Source organism: Hyperoodon ampullatus (assembly GCF_949752795.1).
Source record: "Hyperoodon ampullatus genome assembly, chromosome: 5".
Lineage (NCBI taxonomy): Eukaryota > Metazoa > Chordata > Mammalia > Artiodactyla > Ziphiidae > Hyperoodon > Hyperoodon ampullatus.
The window spans coordinates 71,954,015-71,968,897 of record NC_136918.1 but is presented as its reverse complement, the minus strand read 5'-3'; the positions used below and the strand labels follow the sequence as shown (position 1 = coordinate 71,968,897).

At 40.2% G+C, this 14,883-nt stretch overlaps 1 protein-coding gene and 1 pseudogene across 2 annotated transcripts in view; one reads left to right on the top strand and one right to left on the bottom strand.

Moving 5' to 3' along the window:
- Positions 1 to 13,445, top strand: part of LOC307053752 (vomeronasal type-2 receptor 1-like) — a gene marked incomplete at both ends in the record, with an annotated part of 253,032 nt that extends 239,587 nt beyond the window's left edge. The window contains 5 exon segments of the mRNA XM_079705235.1: positions 2,855 to 3,082; positions 10,164 to 10,287; positions 12,369 to 12,409; positions 12,411 to 12,776; positions 12,780 to 13,445. Coding sequence (XP_079561361.1) covers positions 2,855 to 3,082; positions 10,164 to 10,287; positions 12,369 to 12,409; positions 12,411 to 12,776; positions 12,780 to 13,445 — 1,425 coding nt within the window.
- LOC307053157 lies at positions 697 to 1,838 on the bottom strand (annotated as a pseudogene). Its single transcript has one exon. The product of its transcript is annotated as an uncharacterized misc_RNA (transcript).
- Positions 13,446 to 14,883: the final 1,438 nt, after the last annotated feature.

The following is a 14,883-nucleotide window of genomic DNA, read 5'->3' as shown; positions in this document are numbered from 1 at the left end:
ACTCTTAGCAATGGCCTCTTTGGCACACCCTTGTCTCACATATTATTCCCTTGGCTTAGAATCTCTTTGATTCCAGTATTTGTCAGGCAACTTGCTACTATGTTTTTTCTTTTTCTGAGCTGTACTCTAATCCTAGGTTTATCCAACACAATTCTTTTCTCTACACAACAAAGTACAAACACAATATTATCTAAAATGCCACAAAGTTACAAAACTCAAAACAGAAAATGTATAGTACTGACTGTACAATAAAAGCCAAAAAAGCAATGTACACGTTGCCAAGGTAACCTGCAGGACCACCATGAATACCGACACAACGGTGGGGGGTGGGGGGAGCTTCTGTGATGACCCGACAGAGCTGGGTCTCAACTAACGAGTTCCAGAGAGAAAGGTGGATGTGTGTGTGTACACACATGAGTACACGTGAAAAGAACCAGTTTGGGTATTAGGCCCTAGAGGTCAGAAGAGGACTCAAGCAGAGGAGCAGCGCCAGGCTAACTGGAACGGCAGCTGCGTAAAATCACACCCTTTCCTGTGGGACCCTGCAGGCCAACAGGTTAGGGCACGAGCAGGCCACCAGATCGGCCCCAGGTCACCTGTGGAACGGGAAAACATGCTCCCAGGCTGGGGCTGTACCGCCTCCTGGAGCCCCCTGCTCATCCCTGCTGGCTTTGCCACTAAACTGACTCTCAGGAACTAGAAATGTGGAAGCTTTCTAGCCAGAAAACTGGAGGGCATCTTTATAAACACGACCCCAAACCAACAACACTCCTGCAGCCGGAACTCTGCCGCCAGGGGAAATGTAGCAGTTACTGCCTTCACCTTCGAAGCCTGCCTCTGAGTGAGGGATTTCTTTCTTACCGATCCTCCTTCGGCTATAAAAGTGACAAAAGTGAGTTGGATGGGAGTCCAAGTCACAGGGCAGAGCTTCGGTGGCCCTGTGTATAGGGAGGAGTTGAAGCTGGAGCGGCTCCTGTGGCTGCGGCGGCCGGGGGACCACGCCAAGAGGAATGTGACCTTCTCCTCATCCGTGGGGGTGACCTGCGCCACATGGGAGGCGGTGGCAGCATTCTCCTGGGAGGGCTGAATCGCCGGGGGCGGGGGTGTGTGGCTGAGGCCAGGGGGCCAGCACAGCGGTGGTAGTGATCTCCTGGCCATCGATGTGTCCTCCGTCCATGTGCTTCAGCGCCTTCTCGGCCTCATCTGGATTCTCAAACTCCACATATGCGTAGCCTTTAGACAGATGCGGGTGCATCCTTTCTACAGGCACGTCAATCATTTTAATTATCCCATAGGTGGAGAATATCTCCATGATATGATCCTTGGTCACATTCCTGGTGAGCCTTCCAATGTGCACTGTGGTGGGTTTAGGCGAAGGGCTCCGCCTTTTCCTTTCCTTTTCATCTCTTTTGGGTGGTTTGGATTTGGAGCGGGAACGCCGCCTGTTGTCCTGCCTGCGCCGACAAGGACTCGGAGAGCCAGGGGAGCTGCCGGAGCTGTAGCTGCGGGATGTGCTGGAACTTCCTGAGCGGCTCGATGCTGAAGATGAGCTGGAGCTGCTGCTAGAGCCCGTGCTGGTGCTCGAGCCCGGGCTCGAGCTGGACCGAGACCTGGTGCTGCTGCTACCACTGGAGGCGCTGCGCCTCTTTCGAGTTTCATCCCTGCCACGATCCTTCTCGCTGGACTCCTTGGCGGCCCCCTTATCTTTAGAGCGATCCTTGGACTTCTCCTCAGAGCGGTCTTTGCGTTTGGTAGGAGAAGGAGCCCCAGTGCTGGACTTTTGTATTATTTTCTTTGACTCCTAGCAAGCTCTTCTTTATCACTCCTGATAAATCCATTCTCCCCTTCTGAGGTGTTCAAAGCAGCAATGCCCTTCTGACTTGAGTCTGAGAAACGATCCTTAATCGATTGCAATTTACGCCAAAGTGCAGCATCTTCCAGCCGCCGCGACCTCCTCCCCCTCTCCTCAGCCTCTGAGGCCGGCGCCGCTCTGGCGTCAGGATTAGGGAGCGGGAAGGCCTAATTTTTTTAAAACCCAGCTCAGATGGCTACTTCCTGGGGAAACCTTCAGTTTTCCTAAGGCAATTAGTCAGCCACTCCCTCATCTACGCCCTCTCAACACTATTTCCACATCAACAACACAGAGTACATTGAATTTACTATTAGTACCTGTTTATTTGTCTAGCCCTTCTACTGGACTGTGAGCTTTGCAAGGGTGGGGAATGGGTCTTGATCTTCCCGTCTCTAGCACTTGACATGCAGGGAAGGGAATGATGGTAGTAGGGTAGACTGGTACGTATTAGTGAAGAAATCTAAGAGGGAATATCCTCTCTTCCCTAGGTTTGTAGGTATTAGGAAATATTAGGCATCACTTTACCTTGGTATAGATCAGTACTGTCCAATAGAAATTTAAAAGCCACACAGGTAATTAAAATTTTTATAGTAACCAAATTAAAAAATAAAAAGGAACACATGAAGTTAAATTTAATATATTTTATTTAACCCCAAATAATATTTTAACATTTGGTCATAATCAGGATAACTTAATATAAAAATAATTACATGAAATTATTAAGGAGAGAGTTTACATTTTTTGAACTAATTTTGCAACCCAGTGTATATTTTACCCTTATAGCCCATCACAATTTGGCCAGCCACTTTTCAAATTTCAATTGTCATATGTGGTTAGGAGCTGTTGTATTAGACAGCAAAGGTATAGAGGAATAGGAAAAAATTCAGTCCCATGAATTAGATATGAATTTTGAGATTATTTTCTTTATAAACCCTGTTTTCTAGGCAATCAAATTTTTAAAAATTGTTTTTTTCCCTGTTGTTTTTCCTCCTTTTTTTCTAGTTAATGTATTATTTGAAGACACTTAAGTTTACAACCCATAGTGGAATGAGAATAGAAATTGATGATAATGGAGATGTGACTGGATACTATGATATTCTAAATTGGCAATTAGGTGATAATGGAGAGATAGCCTTTGTGAAAGTTGGAGAATATATATTCACAAACTCTAAATTTGAACTCGTGATGATTAAGAATGTGACAATGTTTTGGAACACCGAATCATCAGAGGTTAGTTACTCTGGCATCTTATTTTGTTTATATATAGAGACAATTGCATCTCTATACTCTTTTAGGTGCTATGGAATATCAGAAACCTAGAGCTGGCTATTCCAAGTTAATTTTCCCAAATAAAATACATATCTTTTCTATATATAGGTTCAGATCTTTTGCTTTTGGAACTTTTTTTGATTATAGCTTTAAATATTAGTTCTATGATTTTGTTTTCCTTCTTCAAGTACTCCAAAGTGTTTGACTTCCTTTGTCTCTTCCTTTTATTCACCTTCTCTCTGATAATTTTTGCTTTACTCTTTATTTCATCCTTATTCTCTTTATTGTTTTCCTGCCTTTATTCAATGCCCCTTATTAACTTTTCACTCAAGTATATATATTTTGAACACCTTGTGACTTTTATCTTAATTTCTGAAATAGTTTTTTTCCTGAGACATATGAACTTTTTTCATTTCTTCCAGTCTTATATCCATTGATGTTTTAAATTTTAAAATATCTGGTTCGAGATATTTTTGACATCTACAAGTGCTTTTCTGAGAATACTTAATTGAAGTGCTAGGATATCTATTTAAAGTATTCTTTTGCTTAATGGTTGTGTGTGTACATTTTAGAGGGGAATTTTAACTTACTGGAATATTTTTAAAAAATTTTTATTGAAGTATTGTTGATTTACAATGTTGTGTTAATTTCTGCTGTACAGCAAAGTGATTCAGTTATATATATATATATATATATATATATATATATATATATATATATACTTTTCTTTTCCATTATGGTTTATCACAGGATATTGAATATAGTTCCGTGTGCTACACAGTAGGACCTTGTTGTTTATCCATCCTATATACAATAGTTTGCATCTGCTAATCCCAAACTCCCAGTCCTTCCCTCCCCCACCCCCCTCCCTCTTGGCAACCACAAGTCTGTACTCTGTATCTGTGAGTCTGTTTCTGTTTCATAGATATGTTCATTTGTGTTGTATTTCAGATTCCACATATAAGTGATATCATATGGTATTTGCCTTTCTCTTTCTGCAATGAACATTGGGGTGAATGTATCTTTTTGAATTATGGTTTTCTCTGGATATATGCCCAGGAGTGGGATTGCAGGATCATGTGGTAGCTCTATTTTAAGCTTTTTAAAAAATTTTTCATTGGAGTATAGTTGCTTTGCAATGTTGTGTTAGTTTCAGGTGTACAGCAGAGTAAATCAGTTATACATATACATATATCCACTCTTTTAGATTCCTTTCCTATATAGGCCATTACAGAGTATTGAGTAGAGTTACCTGTGCTATACAGTAGGTCCTTATTAGTTATCTATTTTATATATAGTAGTATGTATATGTCAATCCCAACCTCCCAATTTAGCCCTCCCCCTCATTACCCCTTGGTAACCATAAGTTTGTTTTCTACATCTTTAACTCTATCTCTGTTTTGTAGATAAGTTAATTTGTAGCCTTTTTTTAGATTCCCCATATAAGTGATATCATATGATATTTGCCTTTCTCTGTTTGACTTACTTTGCTCAGTATGACAATCTCTAGGTCCATCCATGTTGCTGCAAATGGATTATTATTTTTTTATGGCTGAGTAGTATTCCATTGTATATATGTACCACATCTTCTTTATCCATTCATCTGTCAATGGACTTTTAGGTTGCTTCCATGTCCTGGCTATTGTAAATAGAGCTGCAATGAACATTGGGGTGCATGTGTCTTTTTGAATTATGGTTTTCTCTGGGAATATGCCCAGGAGTGGGATTGCTGGGTCATATGGTAGTTCTATTTTTAGTTTTTTAAGGAACCTCCATACTGTTCTCCATCGTGGCTGTATCAATTTACATTCCCACCAACAGTGTAGAAGGGTTCCCTTTTCTCCACATCCTCTTCTGCTGGAATGTTTCGATTTTCATTTTTTGTTTTCTTCCTATAGTAAACTTATATGGAGGCACAATTCTATCTTTAGTTGTTTCTGTGGACAAGGATGTGGGTTTTGGGTGGATCACAAGTCTCTATTTCAAGACTGCCTTCTTCTGTTAGTAGACTGCAGAGCAATTTATTTAAGAGATGACTTTTGTGTGGAAAGGGAAGGCTTAACTTGTCTTTTGATTTTATGGTTCACTCTTGTTTCTATGGAGTTCTTAATTTTCCTTTCTTACCTTTTACCCTTTCTATCACTTCTCCTTCTGTATACTTTCTGGTCTCACTGCAGGGATGAAACCATTGCTTTGAGTCCCACCTTCAAGACCTTGCCTTATAGCCTGACATTTTCTTTCTAGGAATGTTTTGTCTACTCTCCAATAACCTTGGCTTGTCTTCTCCCCCTTACTCTTTTCTGCACAGTTTCCCCAGAGTTCCATCATTTCCCATATACCTAGGGATGAGGAGGGAGGTCTAGAGGTGGCCTTGCTGGCTATTTCTCTAGTTATAATTACTTTGAAATTCATAATATTTTCAGGCTCTTTATGATGCTGAAGTTGTGGGTCATGTGTGGTTTTATTTACTCTTTTTTCCTTTTAAATCTGTATGGTGTTTTTCAGAGACTGTGTGGAGAGATTCACAGTTTAGTAGTTACCATTACCCTGGGACAACCCAGAAGTCCTTCCCTTCCCTCTCTGACCATAGTTCTGGAGGAACTTTATTTCTTCCTCTTTTTTTTTTTCTTATTTATTCCCAGGGTCAAGGAATGTGAAGTAGGATTTACAAGTTCATAATATAATTTGATGTAGGGAACATTAGCTTCCATAGTATATATATATATATATATATATATATATATATATATATATATATATATATACACTCACATGGGTGCATAGACATGTCATTAAGCTTTAATATATCATTCAAAAAATCCTTTATGGAGAAATTATAGGAGAAAAGGGTGAGTTTCATAAATTTCAAAATTCTTTAAAAAAATTGTTTTCAAAATCGTTCTGGAAAGCAGTGAATATGAGGTTTGAAGATTTGGTTGTAAAGTACTTACTCCAGATAAAAAGCCGTTATTTTCATTATTATTGTTATTAATTTTTACTTATTAATAATGAATTATTATCCATTATTATTACAATTTTAATTCCTCCACTTCCTATAGCAACAGGCGGGCTTTGCTCTGCAGAACTGCAGCTCTGAACATTTTAGAAGAGAACCTAGAGACAGGGTGCCCTGGTTACACAATGTAAAGATAACACCTAGAGAAGCACTTGGGAAACCTCATCACTTACCAGACCGCTGAACTTTTTACCCTTAATGAAATATTAGTTCTAGGAGAGAAGAACTGTAGGGCTTTTGATATTCCAGTTTAGTGTTTATCTGTAGTGTTACGGTAAACCGATAGGGTGATGGAAGAGCATTGGCAATTTAATCTTCCATGTGAATATTCTGGAGGAAGCAGCAGGAGTGAGAGAGAGCTGTAAGTGGGTGTCAGGACAGCCAGCAGTTTTTCTTTGCTGCTGCAAGACATTTTTGGGGGGAGGATGTCTTTCTTCATCTTGTTTGTTATTCATGTATCTTCCCTCTTCTTGTGTGGCCCTTTTGACCTGGGATCTGAGATCCCCAAATAGTCTTCTGAATCATACTGGGAAAGGACATAAGAATACAAGAAAATTAAGATTTCCAAGCTCCTGTGCTGTGCCAGATACCAAGGGGATCTTTTTATCTCTTTTTTTGGTCCTTGGTTTTCCATGGGTATCAATAAACATATACAGACTCATGTATACTCACAGATACATACACACATACATACATGCATACATGCTAGTTCCTCCCTTTCTTAACCCGACCTTAAGCAACTCTTGAATACATTTTGGCAGGATAAAAATCAAAACTTAGTGTTTGCCACTGTAGGGGCCATAGTTCTTCTGCATTTTATTTCTTTGGCTTAGAGCTGCTCTGTCCAATACAGTTGTCCCTAACCACATGTAGTTTTTAAAATTAAAATTAACTAAAATTAACTGAAATTAAAAATTTGCTTCCTTAGTCATATTAGTTACATTCCAAGTACTCAACCGCCACGTGTGGCTAGGGGCTACCGTATTGGACAATACAGATATATAACACTTCCATCATTGCAGAAAGACAGAGCTGCCCTAGGCCTAGCATATAAACCACCTTTTGTGGCCCAGAGCCCTCTCCCTGACTGGGGCCTGAGACTCTTCCCTTTTGTATTCCTGGTGCTAGCCATAGAGCAGGTGCTCAGTATAATGTTTTGCATGAAACAAGAGAAGATGCTATTGCTTGTATAAGCAAAGTTCATAGAATGCTCATTCTACTAAAAATTGATAGAAAAGTAGTAAAATGTACTAGTAGATTTCTATTTTAATAATGTTTCATTAGAGCATAGTAATTTTATTTTTCTCATCTTTATTAAAATTTATTAAAATTAGGGTTATTTTGTTTTTTTAAATAAATTTTATTTTATTTTTTCCCCCAGCCATGCTGGGAATTTTAGTTCCCTGACCAGGGATTGAACCCATGCCATCCTCAGTGAACGTTCGGAGTCCTAACCACTGGACCGCCAGGGCATTCCCAAGGTTATATTTGTATAATGAAATTGGTTCAAATGTAATTCATTACAAATTCACTAAGCATGTACTATGAGTCTACCTCTGTCTTAAGCACTGCAAAAACAACACTGCCCTCGCAGCACTTAAAGTCTAATCATTAATTAATTGAACAGATATTTATTGAACACAATATTATATGTGCTAGACACTGTTCTAGGAACTGGGGATGTGTTAATGTACAAAACAGAACAAATCCCTGCCTAATAGGACTAACATTTCAGTGGGAAGAGACAGGCAATATACAAGATAAATATATAAGTGATATAGTGTTTTAATGGATGATAATGTTAGGGAGAGAAAAATAGCAGGGATTGAGATAGAGGGTGCTGGCAGGAGTGTTGTAATCTCACATAGTGTGGTCAGGGAAGACCTCACTGGGGTGACATTTGAACGAAAACTGAAAAGACAGTGAATCCATGCATTATCTAGGGGGAAAGCATTCCAAGCAGAGGAAACAGCAACTTTTAAACCCTGAGGTAGGGGTATTTTTCCTGTTTAGAAGAACAGGAAAGAGTTCAGTGTGGCTGGAAAGAGTGAGAGAGAGAGAGAGTAGTGGGAGAGGAGGTAAGAGGGGTGAGAGAGGGTCAGATCACATAGAGCCTTGTGGGCTGTTGAAGGACTTTGGCTTTTACTCTGAGTGGAATGGGGAGCCATGGAAGAGTGTTGACAGAGGAGAGTCATGATCCAACTTAGAGTTTACAGAATTATTCTATCTGCCATGTTGCAAATAGACTGAAGGGGACAAGAGTAAAATCCACTGGATTTGCTGATGGACTGGCCTTGGAAGTGTCCTGCACCAACAATTAGTAGATGGTATAAGGCATGATTTAACTCATGATAATAAACTGAATCTGTAGGTTGGTAAGCAGATGGGCCTGAGTGAAGGTATGTGTAGGCAAGTAATCGAAGATATGGTTGGAGAAGATGGGTGAGACTGGTGGTGTCAGTGACAGAAATAGGGAATTCGGGAGGAGGAATAGGATAAATGGGGGTAGTTTTGGACATGTTGAATTTGAGGTGATGGTGGAATCTCAGAGTAGGGACATGTTGGGAGTTTAGGATATGGAATTAAAGGTCAGGTGGGAAAAGTTGGTGCTACAGTCAAGTTTTGGATGTTCTTAGGTAGAGGTGCTGGTTGAAGACAAGAGAATGAATGAGCTGCTTTATATTGAGAGATAAAAGCAGAGGATCAAGGACTAGAGCCGAAAAAACAACAAACAAACAAACAAAAAACACCCACAGTGATGCAGTAGGTAGAAGAAGTAGAACCAACAAAAGAAATAAAAGGACCCAATGGAAGCCAAGGGAGCCTGCATCTCAAGGAGGAGTTGATCAAGAGTGCCAGATATCCAAGAGAAAGGAGAACGGTACTAGAGGAAGAGCTGTCAGACTTGGCAAGAAACATTTTAGTGAGGTGAGTGGGCTGGAAGCTAGATCATGAGGGTTGAGAAGGGAAGGGATACTGAGAAACAGAACAAAAAGACATCAGCTTACTGTGATGATTTTCAAAGAAAGGTATATGGAGAGCCCTTTTCAGAACACTGGGTCAGGAGAGAGGAAATATAGTCATTCTGTGGTGATACACACACACACACACACACACACACACGCATGCGCATGTGCGTGCACACAACCCTTTTAAGAAGCCTATCTATTGTGTTTAGCAATACATACTTAAGTAATCTTACATACCATAACTGAGCTCATAGATTTCTGATATTTTCCATTGTTATCTAATTCAGATTATCTTGGGAAACTCAACATAGGAAAATTCTGATTTCCAAAATGAATCTTGTCACTTTCCAAAATGAATCTTTGCTTAATGGGGAAATACAGCTTCTCTCCTTTTTAAGTAGGAAGCTCCTCATTTACGTTTAGATATAAACCGATTTACAAACATTGCATTTATAGTGGGTTTCAATGTGCACAACCATGTAGAATGTAAAGGGAAACCTATGTTTACCACTGAGTTTTCTAAGCTCTTTTTGTGAGAAAATATTCCAGTGCTGTGCCTTGTCCACTTTTCCTTTTTGCCATACAATTTTCCACATGGAATAGACCTTTCATTGTTATTTTGTACTGATTCTGTATGACACATCTTCAGACTGTGTTGGATGACTTTGCTGAGAAGTCTTTCTCAGTCACTCAAGATGATTCTTGGGGTCCCCCCTCAAGCAGAAACAGACTTGACAAATTATCCTCTCCTCAGAGCCCCATGGACATGGAGCCTGGTCTGAGTCTTCAAGGTTAGAAAGAGTTAGGTTTGGGATTAGCTTTGATATTTTCTAGAATCAACCACAGGACTTTTCTAGAATCCCATTTCTAGAATCAACTATAGGACTTTTAGCAAAATTCCTCTAGGCTTTCCATGTTATTATTCTCTTTGTCTGTTATTCTTGCCCAGCTATCCTGGGTTACCCAAGATATTACAAAACTTCCACAGAAATCCAGGTGGAAACTTTCTTAGCCTGGCAAAGGGCTTTGTTACATGCATTGTATTTGTCTTTGCTAGCTTCCCCAATCAGTGTGTACTGACCTGTGTCAGCCTGGGACCCGGAAGGGAATTCGTCATGGGGAACTAATATGTTGCTTTGACTGCATCCTGTGTGCTGATGGGCATGTGTCACGGGAACCAGGTAGAGATGGTCATTTTTTTCACTGATATTAAAATGGAAGGAGATTAAAGATGTTTGGGCAAAGAGGGCCTTGGGAGCCTTCTTTATAAATAGATGTGAACAACTTATGACAAAAATTATAATCCATCAAACTATTGGATGTTCTGTGCAGTGCAAAAAATTATAACATTGCGTTTTTTTAATATAAATTTATTTGTTTTATTTATTTATTTTTGGGCCTCCGTTGCTACGCGTGGTCTTTCTCTAGTTGCAGCGAGTGGGGGCTACTCTTCATTGTGGTGCGCAGGCTTCTCATTGTGGTGGCTTCTCTTGTTGCGGAGCATGGGCTCTAGGTGTGCGGTCTTCAGTAGGTGTGGCACGTGGGCTCAGTAGTTGTGCCTTGCAGGCTCTAGAGCGCAGGCTCAGTAGTTGTGGCGCACAAGCTTAGTTGCTCTGCGGCATGTGGGATCGTCCTGGACCAGGGCAGTTTTAGTTCCAAAGCTGCTACATTTGGGCAAAAGACCAACATCTGTGAATTTAAGAGGGGAAAAAATTTTTTTAATGAAATGTGAAATATGAATACATGGGTTCTCAAAAAAAAAGTATTTAAAATTATTTCAATTTCTGAAATAGATTAAATATTAAATATTAGTTATGGAAAAATGTGAATGAGTAGTAAATAAGTGAATTACAGTTCTATGTTTTACAGAATTATCTCTAATTTAGAAATATAAGATTTAGAAGTACATCCCTAAAGGCAAAGACCATAATTACTCAAAGTCTGTAGGACAAGTGAATTCTATATCTACTGCTCTATGAATTTTTCACTACAACCTGTTGAATTGCTGTTCTTGACCAGAATTTTAGTTGGGCTTGGTATGCTTAGCCCTATGGAGCATGTTGCAGCAGGTTTATTTTTATCTCTACCTTCTGTTCAAGATAACAAATTGTATGTCTCTTGCCAAAAGACCCTCTATAGCAATTTAGTTAAAAGAGGATTTTAAAAATGTAAAATTTTCGGGCCTCCCTGGTGGCGCAGTGGTTGAGAGTCCGCCTGCTGATGCAGGGGATACGGGTTCGTGCCCCGGTCTGGGAGGATCCCATATGCCGCGGAGCGGCTGGGCCCGTGAGCCATGGCCGCTGAGCCTGCGCATCCAGAGCCTGTGCTCCGCAACGGGAGAGGCCACAACAGTGAGAGGCCCGCGTACCGCAAAAAAAAAAAAAAAAAAAAAAAAAAAAAAAAAAAATGTAAAATTTTCCACAAATGGAAAACAAGCACAAGGTAATCTGAATAACTCCTTGGACCCCATGTGGCCCAGTCTCTGCACAGAAACAAGAGAAGTCCAATCCAGCAGTCGGAAGTGATTGAAAGGGAATTCCAGTCTTTACCTGCATCTCTCATAGAACAGTGAAGAGATCCATTTCATAATCTACCACAAATTCATCTCAGATTTTTTCTTATGTTGCAATATTCTCCTTTAGAGCCTCTGCCCAGCTAAATGCCCCAAAAGTTTTTTCAACCTTAGTCAATGTGGTTGTTGTTTTTGTTTCCTTTCTTCTAATTCTCAACCTTTCTTTACCTCTTCTCTCAAATCTGGAGGGTGAGGAAAGGAAAGCTGAGTGGGCAAAGACAAAATTCTCTTCAGTAGGTGGAGGAGAAGCTGAATGCAAGATTGAAAACTCTCGTATTTTAATCAACCTTATCACTGTCACAGTACTCTTAATTGTTTCACCTTAGTAGCTTTAATGTTCTCATATATTTGTGGATTGTTCTTGAGCTTATGAGGGTACAGACCTCCCTTCTCAATTAGGTAATTGGAAGAAAAAGAAAGAGGCATCTTACTGAAAAAGGCCCATGCAGGAAGAGCTGAAACCAAGATGGGAGACTGAATTTCCAAAATTGAAATCAATTCTCAATCTGTAATGTTAGCTGCACACTCTAAGACCATTTTATCACTGCTCTTTTTTTTTGAGATATTATATATTCTCTGTAGAAAATTTCAGTGAGTCTTGCATTAGGCCTTTGGCTCCTCTGGGCTATTCGCAGCTGAAGGGGGCAAGTGGATTTCTTTGCAGTCAGTCCTCTGTTCTTTGTTCATTAGGTCAAAGGGAGTGTGAACAATGTGGTGAAGACTATTGGTCCAAATGCACAAAAGAGCGAGTGTGTGCTGAAAGAGGTGGAATTCCTTGCTTATGATGAGGTCCTGGGATTCACGCTTGTCATTCTCTCCATCTTTGGGGCGCTTGTGGTTTTGGCAGTCACAGTTGTGTATGTGATATACAGACACACTCCGCTCGTGGCTGCCAATGACCGGGAGCTGAGCTTTCTCATTCAGGTTTCTCTTGTCATCACGTTGCTGTCTTCCATGTTCTTCATTGGCAAGCCATACAACTGGTCCTGCGTGGCCCGTCAGGTCACTCTGGCACTGGGCTTTTCACTTTGCCTGTCTTGTATTCTTGGAAAGACTATTTCGCTGTTTTTAGCCTACAGAATTTCCAAATCCAAAACCTGACTTATATCCATCCACCCTCTTTATTGGGAAATCATTGTGCTAATCTCTGTTCTAGTCGAAATTGGCGTATGTACTGCCTACTTAGTATTAGAACCCCCAAGTGTGTACAAGAACACAGAATCTCAAAATATAAAGATTATTCTGGAATGTTATGAAGGTTCTAGAGAATTTTTGTGCTCTATATTTGGGATGGATGTCTTCTTGGCCTTGATTTCTTACAACCTTGTGACTCGCCAGTTGCTGGATAATTACTATGAAGGAAAATGCATCACCTTTGGGATGCTGGTCTTTTTTATTGTCTGCATCTCTTTTATCCCTGCTTACTTGAGCACCATAGGCAAGTTTAAAGTGGCCGTGGAAATATTTGCAATCTTGGCATCCAGCTATGGTTTATTGGGTTGTATATTTGCTGCCAAGTGCTTCATTATTTTGCTGAGGCCAAAGAGGAACACAGATGAAATTGTTGGTGGAAGAGTTCCCACTGTAGGTAAGAACATCCAACTGACTTCAGCCTCTGTGAGCAGTGAGCTCAACAATACCATGGTGTCAACTGTTCGGATGAGTAGAGTCATGGGTTGCATGTGTCCCTCAGAGCTGCAATGGTGGTATGGTTCAACATTCCCTTTCAGGTGGTTCCCACAGCAGCTGCCTGATGTTCTGGGGTAATTCTGAGGATTTGGGTTCTGGTAGTGTAGTCAAAGCATGGCATATGAAGTCTCATACCATTTAGCAAGAATTCGAATAACTGTTACTATTTTTTTTAACATCTTTATTGGAGTATAATTGCTTTACCATGATGTGTTAGTTTCTGCTTTATAACAAAGTAAATCAGTTATACATATACATATGTTCCCACTTCTCTTCCCTCTTGCGTCTCCCTCCCTCCCACCCTCCCTATCCCACCCCTCTAGGTGGTCACAAAGCACCGACCTGATCTCCCTGTGCTACGCAGCTGCTTCCCACTAGCTATCTATTTTACATTTGGTAGTGTATATATGTCCATGCCACTCTCTCACTTCGTCCCAGCTTACCCTTCCCCCTCCCCATGTCCTTGAGTCCATTCTCTACATCTGTGTCTTTAGTATTGAAATTGTAAACCACTTCATTAAAACCTTTCAAATACTTTGGTATAAGGAGTGCATGGCAGGGAATATAATAGGCACAAGTAACCTAACGTAGTGGATACAAATATTTGGGTCTTGAATATGTTTTTCCCCCCTATATCATGGGTGTCTGATCTAGAAATTTACATTAGACAAAGTCACCTAGTGGGGACCGAAACAGACATCTTGTTCTACATCCTGTTAATGCCTCTACGGAATAGACAGCTTTGCACTGACTGAGGCAAGAATTACATACAGCTCATAAACTTTCACTTGGAGCAGAGCATTTGGTAAGAGAATTTTTGTTTCAAAGGACTCTGCATCACGCAGAGAATATTGAAGGAATTGAAATGTGAACAAAACTCAGTTCTTTCTTGAATTCATAATGGAAATCGACAAGTTTCTCCCAGAGGGAAGGCAAGGCCTACCTGCTCCAGATTTTCCTGGAGAGTAAGTAGTAAAGTATTTGAGTTTCAAAGCAGTCTTCTTAAAAAATAAAAATGAAGGGAATTAAGTGTCAGCAAAGCAGTTATTAAGTTGATTATATAGTGAATATCCAGCTGGCAAAAAAAGCAAATGTTTACCTACAGCAGGTATTAGAATGAAAGATTTTTTAAGATAAATTAAGTGATAAATATTTGCCCTCTGGTTATCCAGAGTTAACTGGACTGTTATAAAAATGTTTTCAATCTTCTTTCAGATATGAAAGTTTTAAAATGACCTATATATATTTATGTGCATATGAATTAAGTGTGTAGAAAAACAGAACTTGTAGAAATGTTGATCAACAATGGGTTTGGGAAACTAGAGAAAATAAATGTTATGAAAAACAAAATATCAACTGAACTTGCCTGTTTAATGTTTACTGGTATAACCTTACAATTTTTTTTTTTTTTTTTTTTGCCGTATGCGGGCCTCTCACCGCTGTGGCCTCTCCCATTGTGGAGCACAGGCTCCGGACGCGCAGGCTCAGCGCCCATGGCCCATGGGCCCAGCCGCTC